The sequence below is a fragment of the Schistocerca serialis genome, chromosome 3 (genome assembly GCF_023864345.2).
Source record: "Schistocerca serialis cubense isolate TAMUIC-IGC-003099 chromosome 3, iqSchSeri2.2, whole genome shotgun sequence".
Taxonomy (NCBI): domain Eukaryota; kingdom Metazoa; phylum Arthropoda; class Insecta; order Orthoptera; family Acrididae; genus Schistocerca; species Schistocerca serialis.
The window spans coordinates 343939546-343952561 of record NC_064640.1 but is presented as its reverse complement, the minus strand read 5'-3'; the positions used below and the strand labels follow the sequence as shown (position 1 = coordinate 343952561).

Below are 13016 nucleotides of genomic sequence, written 5' to 3'. Positions count from 1 at the left end.
TGCACACATTGAACATCCAGTGAAGTATACTTTTGCACATACTACTGTCTGTCCTTGTGATGTGTGGTGAGCAAGAGTGCCAAATATGGGACATTTCTGGATTGTATGACAGCTTGCAGGTTGTTGTTTAGTATTGAATTAGGCAGCAATTTGTTCACATTACTCCATACCAGTGGTTACAATTCATTGTAGTTTACAGTGTCCCCTATTGTTAATGCCTTGTTGCCCACAGCATTTGACACTGGTGATGACAGTTTTCTGTGAATCAAGATACTAGTGGAACATCCTTGTGAAAGTAGCACATGAAAAGCCCACTTCATGCACAGCCTTGGAGATGGTGCCTTGCACATTGACCACTCACAGTCTGGTTGCTATCAAACTTGCTGATGTGGCATGTCTCGCACAACCTAAGCTTGTTTCCCAGATAGCCACGAGTAGGTCTGATGACAGACTTCCTACTTTAATGGCACATTGGTTACAAGGGGGCTTCCTCCCAACACAGCAGCCACCTCTGATTTAAATTCTCATGAGTAATTGGTGTTGACATTTGATAGAATTGGAGCGAGGCAACTCTTTGATGGTGTTAACCTTCACATCTGCTTGTGAGGTTGTGGGGGGGTTCCATTTATTTTTCTTTGTGCTCTCACAATTATTCCATAATTTGTAACATTTGGTTGTTATGACATCATGTATGTGTGGACTTTGACGCTTCGTTTTGATGTGGCAAACTAAATCATATTGATGTCTTTAAGTATCCATTGTCTTTCACTTTCAGCCAAAACTTAATTTTATTTGTTCTTTAAGGAGTAAAATCTGTAGGAGATGATGCAACTACTTTTTATTGCTTTTGCTTTGTATTTCTTTATATGTTGTTTTGCACATCCAATTCTCTGCCTAAAGACTGTGAACTTTTGTGTTTTATTATTTGTTGTTTTTCTCTCCTGTGTGTCAAATGACATTTGTAGTTTTAAGCAGCTATAGGAGGATAACCACAAGAATGAAATATGTGTTAATTTGATATACTCATTCTGGCATCAACACCATTGATGCCAGAGTAGCACATGATGCATTTTCAAGTTATATTTTATGGTGGCAAAGTCAGTAAATTAATACACAGTTTGTAAAAGTTTGTCATCATGTTAGTGGAGTCGATCATTATGCTAACTGTTAGTACTCAAAGGTATGAGAATATTGATCTGTGATGCTGTACAGTAAATAAATGTATAGTTTTCTTCATATTTGAAATCTGAGCAAAAAAATTAATAGTTTGAGGTTTAGGTAAACAGTTTAGAGAGTACATTGGAGAAGATTAGCCATAATCACAGAAGATGCAGTAAATATGAAAGTTATGTTGGAACTGCATCTCAAGATCACAAGAACCTAATATGAAAAATTTGGTTCAGCAGCTGCTAGAAATGAATTTAATGGTCTGGCAGTGTTGAAAACAAAGAGAAAATACACAATGCAATTTTCATTTTAAATATGCCAGATTTTAAAAATCTAGTTCATCTCACATTTTATTTCAGTGAAGTTGACAGATGTAACTGCCTCGTGACCTCTCTGGATGAAATATTTGTGTATTCAGAATTAAAATGTTGAAAAAGTGCTGATAGTTGCAAGAAAAAGTGAAGACTAACAGGCATTTAAAAATAGGTATCCCTACTTTGGAGAAACCATTAAAAAGTGAAAATGTAGAAAATGAAAGGTCCACCTCAGAAGCTGAGGAGTCAGCATGTCTATCTCTCATACAGAGGACACAGATTCAGTTCCCAGTGCTGCCACAGATTTTACCTCTTTGGGAGGACTGTAACAGAGTGCACTCAGCCTTGTGTCACCAATTGAGGTTCTACTTGATGAGTAGAAGTTGTTCCTAGGTCTTGAGTAGAAGTGGTTCGTAGGTCTGAAAGTTTACAGTGACGTGGAGAGCAGTGTACTGACCCCTCATCTGAAAGATATCATCTGGGAGAGGATGACAAGGTCAGCACCAGAAAGGCAACTGCAAAGATTATAATAGTAATCTTAGTAACCGTGAAATACTATGTAAGGGAACTTCATAAGTCTGCTTCACCATGCTGCTCTGTTGTTGTTGTTCTATAATAAAATATATTTTAGAAATTGTAGGAAAAGTTTCTGCTTACCAAGCTGCATCATAGACAGACAATCATAAATTGTTACAGATTAAATTCCTTTTATTATAATAGTGCTTTATCGGATTAAAGGAAGGAAGTGTTTGTAGAAAATTAGGAACTAAAATGGGATCACCCAGAACTCCAGATAAAGAGGCACACAGAACACTTATGCGACCCAGTCATAAGTACTACTTGAGTGTTTGGGATTCCCACTAGGTCTGTTAAGCGGTACAGAGGTGTGTTGCTAGATTTTTTACCAGAATGTTTGAAGAACACATGAGTATTATGGAAATCTTCAGTGAACTCAGATTGGAATACCTGGAGGGGAAAAGTAGTTCTTTTCGTGAGACATTATTGAGGAAGTTTAGAGAACTAGCATTTATGATAGACTGATCCTACTGTCACCAACATGTGTCAGATCACATAAGGACTGTAGACACTGTAAAAATTACTTTTCGTACAGAAGCATATAGAGTCACTTGTTCACTCCTTTTGCACACGGAAGAAAAAAGTGAATGACTAGCAATGATACAAGGTATCCTCTGCCACGCACCGTATGGCAACTTATGGAGTATGTGTGTAGATGGTGGCAACCATTAAATTGCACTTACCTTGCCCTTCCACTCTCCCTTCTGGGTTGACATTTGTGAGCCTGTGTAATGTTCAGAAAAGTTGTGGAGTCGTGTGTTTGTACTGTTGGTAGATGGGTGCTCCCATTAAATTGTTGAATGTAGTACTATAAACATGTTACTTTCAGAAAATAAATTGTTACAGTTTGTGAAATGAACCGATATAAATGTTAACTGTTGCAAGTGAGTTTAGGAAATGATAGCTGAAATCTGACAGTCTACATGGTCACAATTTAAGATATTTGGAATAAGCTATAACCACACATGAAAAAATTTATTTGTTATAGGCCTCTGGATAAAAATGTTATTCATCTTCCTCTTAGTACTGTGTAACACATCAATATATGTTGACAACAGCTGTAAACCTCTATGGTATGGACTGCACAAGGTTCAGGATAGAGAAAATATTGAAGTCGGGCAATTCTTGCCAATGTGTGTCCAGGTCAAACTGCCTAGATACAGTCTGTGAAGTATGATGCTTTGTTCTATACAGTCACAAAGGTTTCCTTAGGGGCTCAACTCAGGGTAATTTAGGGGCAAATCATAGAGTGATGTTGCTCTTGAATGTTCCTTATGTCATTAAATTGTAATTATAGTTCAAAAGATCTAACAATTTTCATTAAAGAGGTCTACTGGTAATGTTAAAACATTTTTTAAGGTACTAGGCCAATGACAGAACCTGATTTTAAAACACTGTGGTTAAGTTGTTCTGACTCAGAATGCATTTAACTTCAGTCAAAGTACCCATTTCTATATAATCAAAACACAACACTTTGTATAGACTTTTGTCAAAAGCCTTCTAGAGTTCTACAATTAAGACAACACATTTTGCTGTTCACAAATAGTAATAAACATAATTTGTTTTGTTATACAATAAAATTTAAATGGATAGATAAAAAAAATCTACTCACAAAGTGTTGGCCGGAGAGTACACACACAAAAAGGTTTAACTTTTAAAAGCTTTTGGAGGCAGTGGCTCCTTCCTCTGGCAGAAGAGTTGAAGGGGAAGGAAGAGCGGTGAAGGAAAAGGACTGGAAAGGTTTAGGAAAAGAGGTACAGTTCAGAAAAGTCGTCCACAACCTCAGGTCAGGGGAGACTTGCTGGATTCTTTTCCATTCACCTCTTCTGCTAGGAGGAGGAACCACTGGCTCTAAAAGCCTGTAAAAGAAAAGTTACACCTATTTGTGTGTGTATTCTCCTGCTGCCACTTGGTGAGTAAATATTTTTATCTATACATGAACATTATATTGTCAGTATAGATTGTTTTAGTTGTTTACTAAATAATAAGTTTGGAGTCCTGTACACGTCACAACAGCTCCTGTAATGGTGTAAATTTGTTGGCAGCAGTGAGTATGTTACTGTTCAAATATCCATGTGATAGGATTTGCTTCACTATTGTTTGGAAACTGGTGAGGAAGAACCAGTTACAACATTATATGGCCATTTCTGACTTGTAGGGGAGAAGTGTTAAGCCTTGGTCTAACGCACCTGCAGTACTGGTCCATAATGATAATCTTTTAGCCATAGCTTGTATGTGAATTTCTTGTAGCCCAAGATGTTTGTCAGCGCTGATAAATGTGAAGGTAGTATTTACATATAGAATCTGAGACTTCAGTGGATGATATTTGCTATATTGGAAGGATGTCACACTCCCTCACTATGCTCCATGTTACATACAACAAAGAAGTCGGGCAATTTCCTGCACCTTCTCCATGAACACAGAGCACTAGGCTACACTACCCATGCAGCTGATACCTGATTCACACAGTTACAAACTATAGAAAGCTACTTGAAGTTACTACAAGCTTTGACACACAAAATGATTAATCTATTATCTGGTGAAATTCTGAAATGTATTTTTTATTTCACTAGTTGATAAATGAGAATAAGCATTTTACAAATGTCTCTAATCTTTTCTAAATTTATTAATTGACTAGTTAATGCACAAATAATGCAGATTTACAAATCTAATAATAATGTATACCTAGCCTTTTCCCTGCAGCTTCACCTGCATATGCGCTAGACACACTTATCAAACACACCTTCTCTTCCCTGCCTCTCTCTGCCCTCCTCTTCCCCCCCCCCCTCCCTCCCTCCCCCCCCCCCCCACCTCTGCTCCCTCTGTTGTACTCTTCCGCCCCCTCTGGCTACCGACTTGTCCACTTCACCCTCTCACCTCCATCTCCTCCTGACCACTCTTTCTGTCTCTACATCTCCTCCTCCTCCTCACCTCTGTCCATCCCCTTCTGTATGGTTTTCAACCTTTTACCAGCCATGCTCAGTGGCATGTGTAGCCCCTGCAAATACAGTTCACTAAAGCAGGCTGGCATGACTCCAGCATGCCTGTCATGCAGGACAGGCTGCACATCCGGGGGGGTTGAGAATTGTGTATTTGCCCTGATATACAGGCCACCATGCAAAGCGGGTCAATAAAGCAGGCCGATACTACTTCAGCGTAACATGCCTGTCATGCAGGGCAGCCTATACACTGGGGGCTGGAAAAACATGGTTTTACCCATGTCTCTGCTTATATTGGAGTTAGGTGGTTATAAATTCCACAGTGATGAGTGCAAGAGGCCTGCTGTTTCTGTGCCAAATTGGCTTAGACACACACACACACACACACACACACACACACACACACACACACACACACCATTGCTCTCAGTGTAAGATGGTGACCCTCTTGTCACCACTTCTTCACATCATGCATATTACGATGCTGAGCTGTGAATTATCATCAGTACATTTTTTTATTGTGTTATGGGTATTTATACATTTAGCACACAATGCTTACAAAGAAGGAGAAATTTTTGTGGCTTCATCATAAAAAAAGTTGATTTTACTCATTGCACATTCACAACAATATGAGTTTTCGTGAGGTTGCATAATTCCACGTATTTTGTCATTGTAATTGATTTGATACATACTATATTTTAAAATGTGTTCTGTGTAATTTATATTATTAATAATGAAATTTGGATAATTTTTCATAAAAATGTTCTACGTTTATGATATATTTTTGCATGGTGCTTTGCAGATGGCTCCCTGCCTTATTGTGCTTCAGAAGACTTTTGATATAGAACATTTTTGCCATATTATTGCAGAAAAATTATGTGAAGAATCTGGAAAGAAATACTGGTTTTGTAATGATTATGATGTTGAAATCATCGATGTAAGTTAATTTTATTTTCTGCTAATTTAGTGTCTATGATTATTGGTAGTAATAATTTTTTTTTTTAATCTGAACTTTATTCCTCCATGTATGCGTCTGTCTTAAAATCATTAATACTAAATGAAATCTTCCTGTTTGATGCCTCGGTCTTCTACCAGAAAGAAAGGGTTCAAATTCTTTGTGAATACCAACAATACCACACTCCCAATATTAGAAAATCCCTTATGTAGTTATTTGATGAATGTTAGATACACACTTGATCTGTATGACATTAGATTGTCATTTAATCTTATATATTCACAATATGAGATATGCCTATAATAAGCCTACTAAAATGTGATCTGGTAACATTGCGGAACAGTGATGAGGATGCAAAGCGTACTGGAAAACAGTCTCTGGTCTACGAGTGGCACTTACCATGTGCCCCTACATAGGTGGCGTATGGGATATAATGACCTCACACAGCACGTAGGATACATAAATGTACCCCATACTGCTAATTAAACTGTCCAACATGGCTTGTGATGATTCTCCACATTGCTACACAAGTGTTTCTGGGAAGTGAGCAATGGTCCATGGTGGTAGTGTTAAGCTCTGCAAGCCATTTGCTTGAAGTGTCCCCTGCATGGTCAGTCAGATTGAAGTCCGACACGTAAGGTGGCCACTTCAGACGTGGGATTTTATCATGGTGTAGATATCCATATATACCAGGCCCTGGCCATCCCTGTGTGGTGTCAGGTATTATCATCAATGAGGTGGATCCCAGATCTGTATGCACCATGAAATAAAGTGCACATGCCATGTCATTATGCCATACATATAGAGTACAGCCACCACAGTACCATAAGAAAATATGCTGTCGCCTTCATGCTTCCAACCTGAAGTTCTTCCAGCAAGAAGATTGGTTCAACCATGTTGCCTCCCTTTACATAATATTAGCAGAGTTGTGATGTGTCCATGGGACTTCCAGTTGAACAGATGACAAAAACCATTCTTGACACTACACTAACTCACCGAAAACAATATACTATTGCACTGTTCCATGGTGTACTCGTAGTGGGAAAGAGACCAGTGCCTTTGTGAGAGAGAAATGCATCTGACTGGACACTGAACATTCAGAGCAACATCTCAAAGCTGTCTTTACGTAGTCCAATGGTATTTGTAATACACAGAGACTGGCACAAAACCTTTAGCGAAGGCAAGTGCTGGGCTGCTTTCAGTGTTTTCAGGCACTTAAGACAAGATAAGTGTAGGAACTGAGTGTTAACTCATATTTGAACTGGACTGTTGAACATTTCCTTCTATCCAGAATATTCTTCACAGCTGTAAAATGACACTGTGGGTTGCATTTTACTAGTCTATCTCACATTGACTATGGATGACTTCTAATCTACCAATGACCTACCCACATGTGTTGTTATCCACATCTATTCATAGTCTCTTGCTCCATAACAGAATACAATCTGCCAAATGCACAAAGTACACAGTAAAGATCACTGTACTCAAGTTCTTTGCTGACACAGACTATTTTGGGATCATTTAGTAGTCTCATACTGATGTTCTATGTGTCATATATTTCTGTGCTATCTTGCCACTGTTTAATCTGCTTAGGTTCACCATGCTGCAGTATTTCTGTGTGGAACTTGAAGATTTCAAGCTTAGATGTAGTAGTGTATATATCTATGTGAACTTTGATAAATTTCTGTAAAATGTTATAGGGCACTATTTTTGTCAACAGAATATGTCTAAGAACACTTCATTTTGAAATATATCTCATTTACAGTATAACATTGTTTTGAGAAGTACAACGTTGAACAGTAACATTTTATCTTTAATGAGACATTTAACAGAGCTAGTTGGTTCAGTGCTTAAGACACTGTTCTTGGCTTCAGAGGACTGGGATTCAAATCCCCATCCAGGTGTCCAGACTTAGCTTTTTCATCATTGATGTGTAAAGGAAGGCAAGAGGTTCTAAATTACCAGTTGAATTAAATTTACTAAAATTAAATGAGTTGGATCAGTGCGGATAAAATCAATGAAATTCGTTGACATTAAATTGTGATGTTGGAGGAAACTTCAAGTGACAAGATCAGTTAGTATAATGGTTAAGGTGATTGCTTGTCATACTCTTGCTGTCAAAGTTCAGATCCATGACTGAGACACATTTTCGTTTGTAATGTCACATTCATCAGGAAGGTAACTATTACACACTTGTTAATAGTTCTGTTTCGAGCCAGAGCTATATTGAGTTCTTACCCCATTGGAGGGAATTGGTACACCACTGAAGGCAGGCTGTCTTGAGTACATGAGCACAAAACCTTCGTAACAGTAGCCTGAGGAATAATTTCCTTCCTTTGTGATAAAATTTGGCAGAAAAATAAGGATCACATCAATACACTTGTAAAAAATGAGACATTGTTAACTGCAGCTGGTGTGGATAATAGGCAGATCATTAGCTGAAGTTCAGGAGCAGCAGTACCGGGAAAAAAAAAAAAAAAAAATTTAATGAAAGTGAAGCAACAAGAGCTTTGCAGAATACGGCATGGGGAGAATTTTGTCATCTTACCATCTTGTCAAGCAGCTCTACACTTTTACTGGTTATTAAAATAAATTTTAAATTTTTAAAAGATAAAGCAGTCTCAGGAAAGCAATTTGGTTTGGACACTGGAGCTTTCTCTCAAAGCCTCCTGGGTGACCTCGAGAGTCTGGTGTAATTATCTCCCGCCCACAAATTTCAAAACAACTGACAGAGTTATTACTGTGAGAGATAAATAGGGGGCTGTGGACATATTCACAGATTTTAATTGACATAATTAAAAATCAGAAATTACACCGTAAACATGCCATTGTCAGTCTGTATACAGCGTCATGGTTTATAAGATGATTGTAAAACACACTTTACAGCATCAGATGAGCCGTGTCATTTTGGAAATAGTTGCATAGTTTTGTTCAGTATGTGCTGAGATACACATATCACAAGTACTAAGAGATATTGGACAGCAGAGCAATGGGGCCTCATACATCACCAGCTGCAGCAATATTTTTATAGACGATTTCAAAGATACAGGGCCCATGGCACATGTATGACCAAAACATTTTTACAGGCACATTATTGAAATTTCTTTTGATTTGAATGAAAGCCGTACAGATGTTTAGTAAGCATATTGATCGTAGGGATGGGCTAATCTGTTAATTGTGGTTAACATGTTAGAATGTTTAAGAAACCGATTAATTGTTTAATAGGTTCCACAAGCCCATGAAGTATACTGCAACCAGAGAAATAATTTGTGTTACTATGATAATGTCTTTAAAGTGTTTTGTATGGCTAAATATAATTTTTATTTCTTCCACATGTGCACACACACATGAATGTAAAATTATTACACTTAAGTTGAATATAGTAGAATACATTTGCACAATATCTGTGAACAGGGATATAAAGCAAAAGACGCTTATACAAGTAAACGTGTCATGATTTGCTTGAAAGAACTCTGGTAGTGCATGCTTGCCTTTCAAGGATTTGAATATAGTTCAGGTGTGAATAACCTGGCTGCATGGAGCTATAAATGTCACGGTTTCCACTGTGGAGCCCTGACATCATTTGCATGGTTGAAAAATTGTTCATCCCCTATGCAACTGCTTATGAATGTACTGAATTCTGTATAGACAGAATGGCCTGGCCACAAACAGTACTCTGTGCATAACATGTTATGAAAGGAACTCTAATGCTACCTATTACAGTGGTAACAGAAATGGTATTGATTTGATTTTATAACTGACATTAAAATGCCAAGGAGAAAACCACTCTAATAAAACCTGAATACAGTGAGACCCCGCTTTTACACTTTTCAAGGGACGCCAAAAAAATGGTGTAAAACACGGGAAAATGTAATATGTGAGAAATAATGTTTTAAGCTTTTAAAAGTTACTTATAGGATACCCATGTGCACTTTATGTATGGTATATGTACATAACAGGCATAAAAAGACTTGTCAAGGACTTTTATCTAATCAAGGTTTATTATCTAGTAAAAACTGCTGATGTAACTGGAACTGATAACTGTTTGGGAAGTAGGAACGTTTTACTCAATTTCACATGTCATAATCAATGTTTTGAAAGCCTGCAGCTGTCATTCTTTATTTAAATAATTAAATACTGCACTACTTACATATTTTTTCATTCTTAGCACAACATGTTTCAAGAATTTTTTCTTGTTGTCAAGTGCAAATATGCAAATAAGTATGTTATTCTGCGTCTCTTGCACTGTAGTCGGCTTTTTAAGGTTATGTAGAAAACCACACACACACACACACACACACACACACACACACACACACACACACACACACACATTAGTGTACTCATCCCTTGGTCTCCCTCTACGATTTTTACCCTCCACGCTGCCCTCCAATACTAAATTGGTGATCCCTTGATGCCTCAGAATATGCCGTACCAACCAATCCCTTCTTCTAGTCAAGTTGTGCCACAAATTTCTCTTCTTTCCAATTCTATTCAATACCTCCTCATTAGTTATGTGATCTACCCATCTAATCTTCAGAATTCTTCTGTAGCACCAGATTTCAAAAGCTTCTATTCTCTTCTTGTCTAAACTATTTATCATCCACGTTTCACTTCCATACATCGCTACACTCCATACAAATACTTTCAGAAACGAGTTCCTGACACTTAAATCTATACTCGATGTTAACAAATTTCTCTTCTTCAGAAACTCTTTCCTTGCCATTGCCAGTCTACATTTTTATCCTCGCTACTTCGACCATCATCAGTTATTTTGCTCCCCAAATACCAAAACTCCTTTACTACTTTAAGTGTCTCATTTCCTAATCTGATTCCGGCAGCATCACCCGATTTAATTCGACTACATTCCATTATCCTCATTTTGCTTTTGTTGATGTTCATCTTATATCGTCCTTTCAAGACACTGTCCATTCCGTTCAACTGCTCTTCCAGGTCCTTTGCTCTGTCTGACAGAATTACAATATAATTGGCAAACCTCAAAGTTTTTATTTCTTCTCCATGGATTTTAATACCTCCTCTGTATTTTTCTTTTGTTTCCTTTACTGCTTGCTCAATATACAGATTGAATAATATCGGGGTAAGCTACAACCCTGTCTCACTCGCTTCCCAACCACTGCTTCCCTTTCATGCCCTCGACTCTTATAACTGCCATCTGGTTTCTGTACAAATTGTAAATAGCCTTTCGCTCCCTGTATTTTACCCCTGCCACCTTCAGAATTTGAAAGAGAGTATTCCAGTCAACATTGTCAAAAGCTTTCTCTAAGTCTACAAATGCTTGAAACGTAGGTTTGCCTTTCCTTAATCTATTTTCTAAGATAAGTCGTAGGGTCAGTATTGCCTCACTTGTTCCAACATCTCTGCGGAACCCAAACTGATCTTCCCCAAGGTCTGCTTCTACCAGTTTTTCCATTTGTCTGTAAAGAATTTGTGTTAGTATTTTGCAGCCGTGGCTTATTATACTGATAGTTCGGTAATTTTCACATCTGTCAACATCTGCTTACATTGGGATTGGAATTATTATATTCTTCTTGAAGTCTGAGGGTATTTCGTCTGTGTCATACATCTTGCTCACTAAATGGTAGAGTTCTGTTAGGCCTGGCTCTCCCAAGGCAGTCATTAGTTCTAATGGGGTGTTGTCTACTCCCGGGGCCTTGTTTCGACTTACATCTTTCAGTGCTCTGTCAAACTCTTCACGCAGTATCATCTCACTCATTTCATCTTCATCTACATTCTCTTCCATTTCTATAATATTGTCCTCAAGAACATCACCCTTGTATAGACCCTCTATATACTACTTCCACCTTTCTGCTTTCCCTTCTTTCCTTAGTACTGGTTTTCCATCTGTGCTCTTGATACTCATGCAAGTCGTCCTCTTTTCTCCAAAGGTCTCTTTAATTTTCCTGTAGGCAGTATCTATCTTATCCTTAGTGATATGTGCCTCTACGTCCTTACATTTGTCCTCTAGCCATCCCTGCTTAGCCATTTTGCACTTCCTGTCGATCTCATTTTTGAGATGTTTGCATTCCTTTTTGCCTGCTTCATTTACTGCATTTTTGTATTTTCTCCTTTCATCAATTAAATTCAATATCTCTTCTGTTACCCAAGGATTTCTATTAGCTCTCGTCTTTTTACCTACTTGATTCTCTGCTACCTTCACTATTTCATCTCTCAAAGCTACCCATTCTTCTTCTACTGTATTTCTTTCACCCATTCTTGTCAATCGTTTCCTAATGCTCTCCCTGAAGCTCTCTACAACCTCTGGTTCTTTCAGTTTATCCAGGTCCCATCTCCTTAAATTCCCACCTTTTTGCAGTTTTGTGGCGCTGCCCTTAAAGTATAGGTGTCACTACCAAGTAAAGTAATGTGGAAACTGGTAAAAGACCATGTACATTTAATGACTGAGCCATTCCAGAAAGTGAAGTTCGGGCTTTCCACAAGGCCTGCTGTCATCCATAAACTTAAACTGTATTTGGGGTGGCTCTTCTGGGATTTAAAGAATGCTGTTTGAGTAAGAGGGAACAAATCTAGTTGAAACGGCTTTACCTTTGATCTCTTCAAAAGTTCAACCTTCAAAGATAAAGTGGTTATTAGAGCAATTAAAGTTAATGAAAGAAATGAAGTCAGGTGTCATGGATTTTTATCAGAGCTCTTCAGGATGGCGAGCAGTAGACACTGTTTCCATGAAGAATACCATTATAGATTTACACTATGTGATCAAAAGTATCCAGACACCTGGCTGAAAATGACTTAAAAGTTCGTGGCACCCTCCATCGGTAATACTGGAATTCAGTATGGTGTTGGCCCACCCTTAGCCTTGACGACAGCTTCCACTCTTGCTGGTGTATGTTCAATCAGGTGCTGGAGTGTTTCTTGGGAAATGGCAGCCCATTCTCCATGGAGTGCTGCACTGAGGAGAGGTATCGATGTTGGTTGGTGTGGCCTGCCAAGAAGTCGGCGTTCCAAAACATCCCAAAGGTGTTCTGTAGTATTCAGGTCAGGAACCTGTGCAGGCAGACCATTACACGGATGTTATTGTCGTGTAAC

General features: G+C 38.2%; 1 protein-coding gene across 1 annotated transcript in view; it reads left to right on the top strand.

Annotated features, from left to right (window-relative positions):
- The window catches only part of LOC126470155 (uncharacterized), a 123599-nt gene that overhangs the window by 50134 nt on the left and 60449 nt on the right, over positions 1-13016 (top strand). The window contains exon 7 of the mRNA XM_050097773.1: positions 5799-5933. Coding sequence (XP_049953730.1) covers positions 5799-5933 — 135 coding nt within the window. The remainder of the gene's footprint in view (positions 1-5798; positions 5934-13016) is intronic.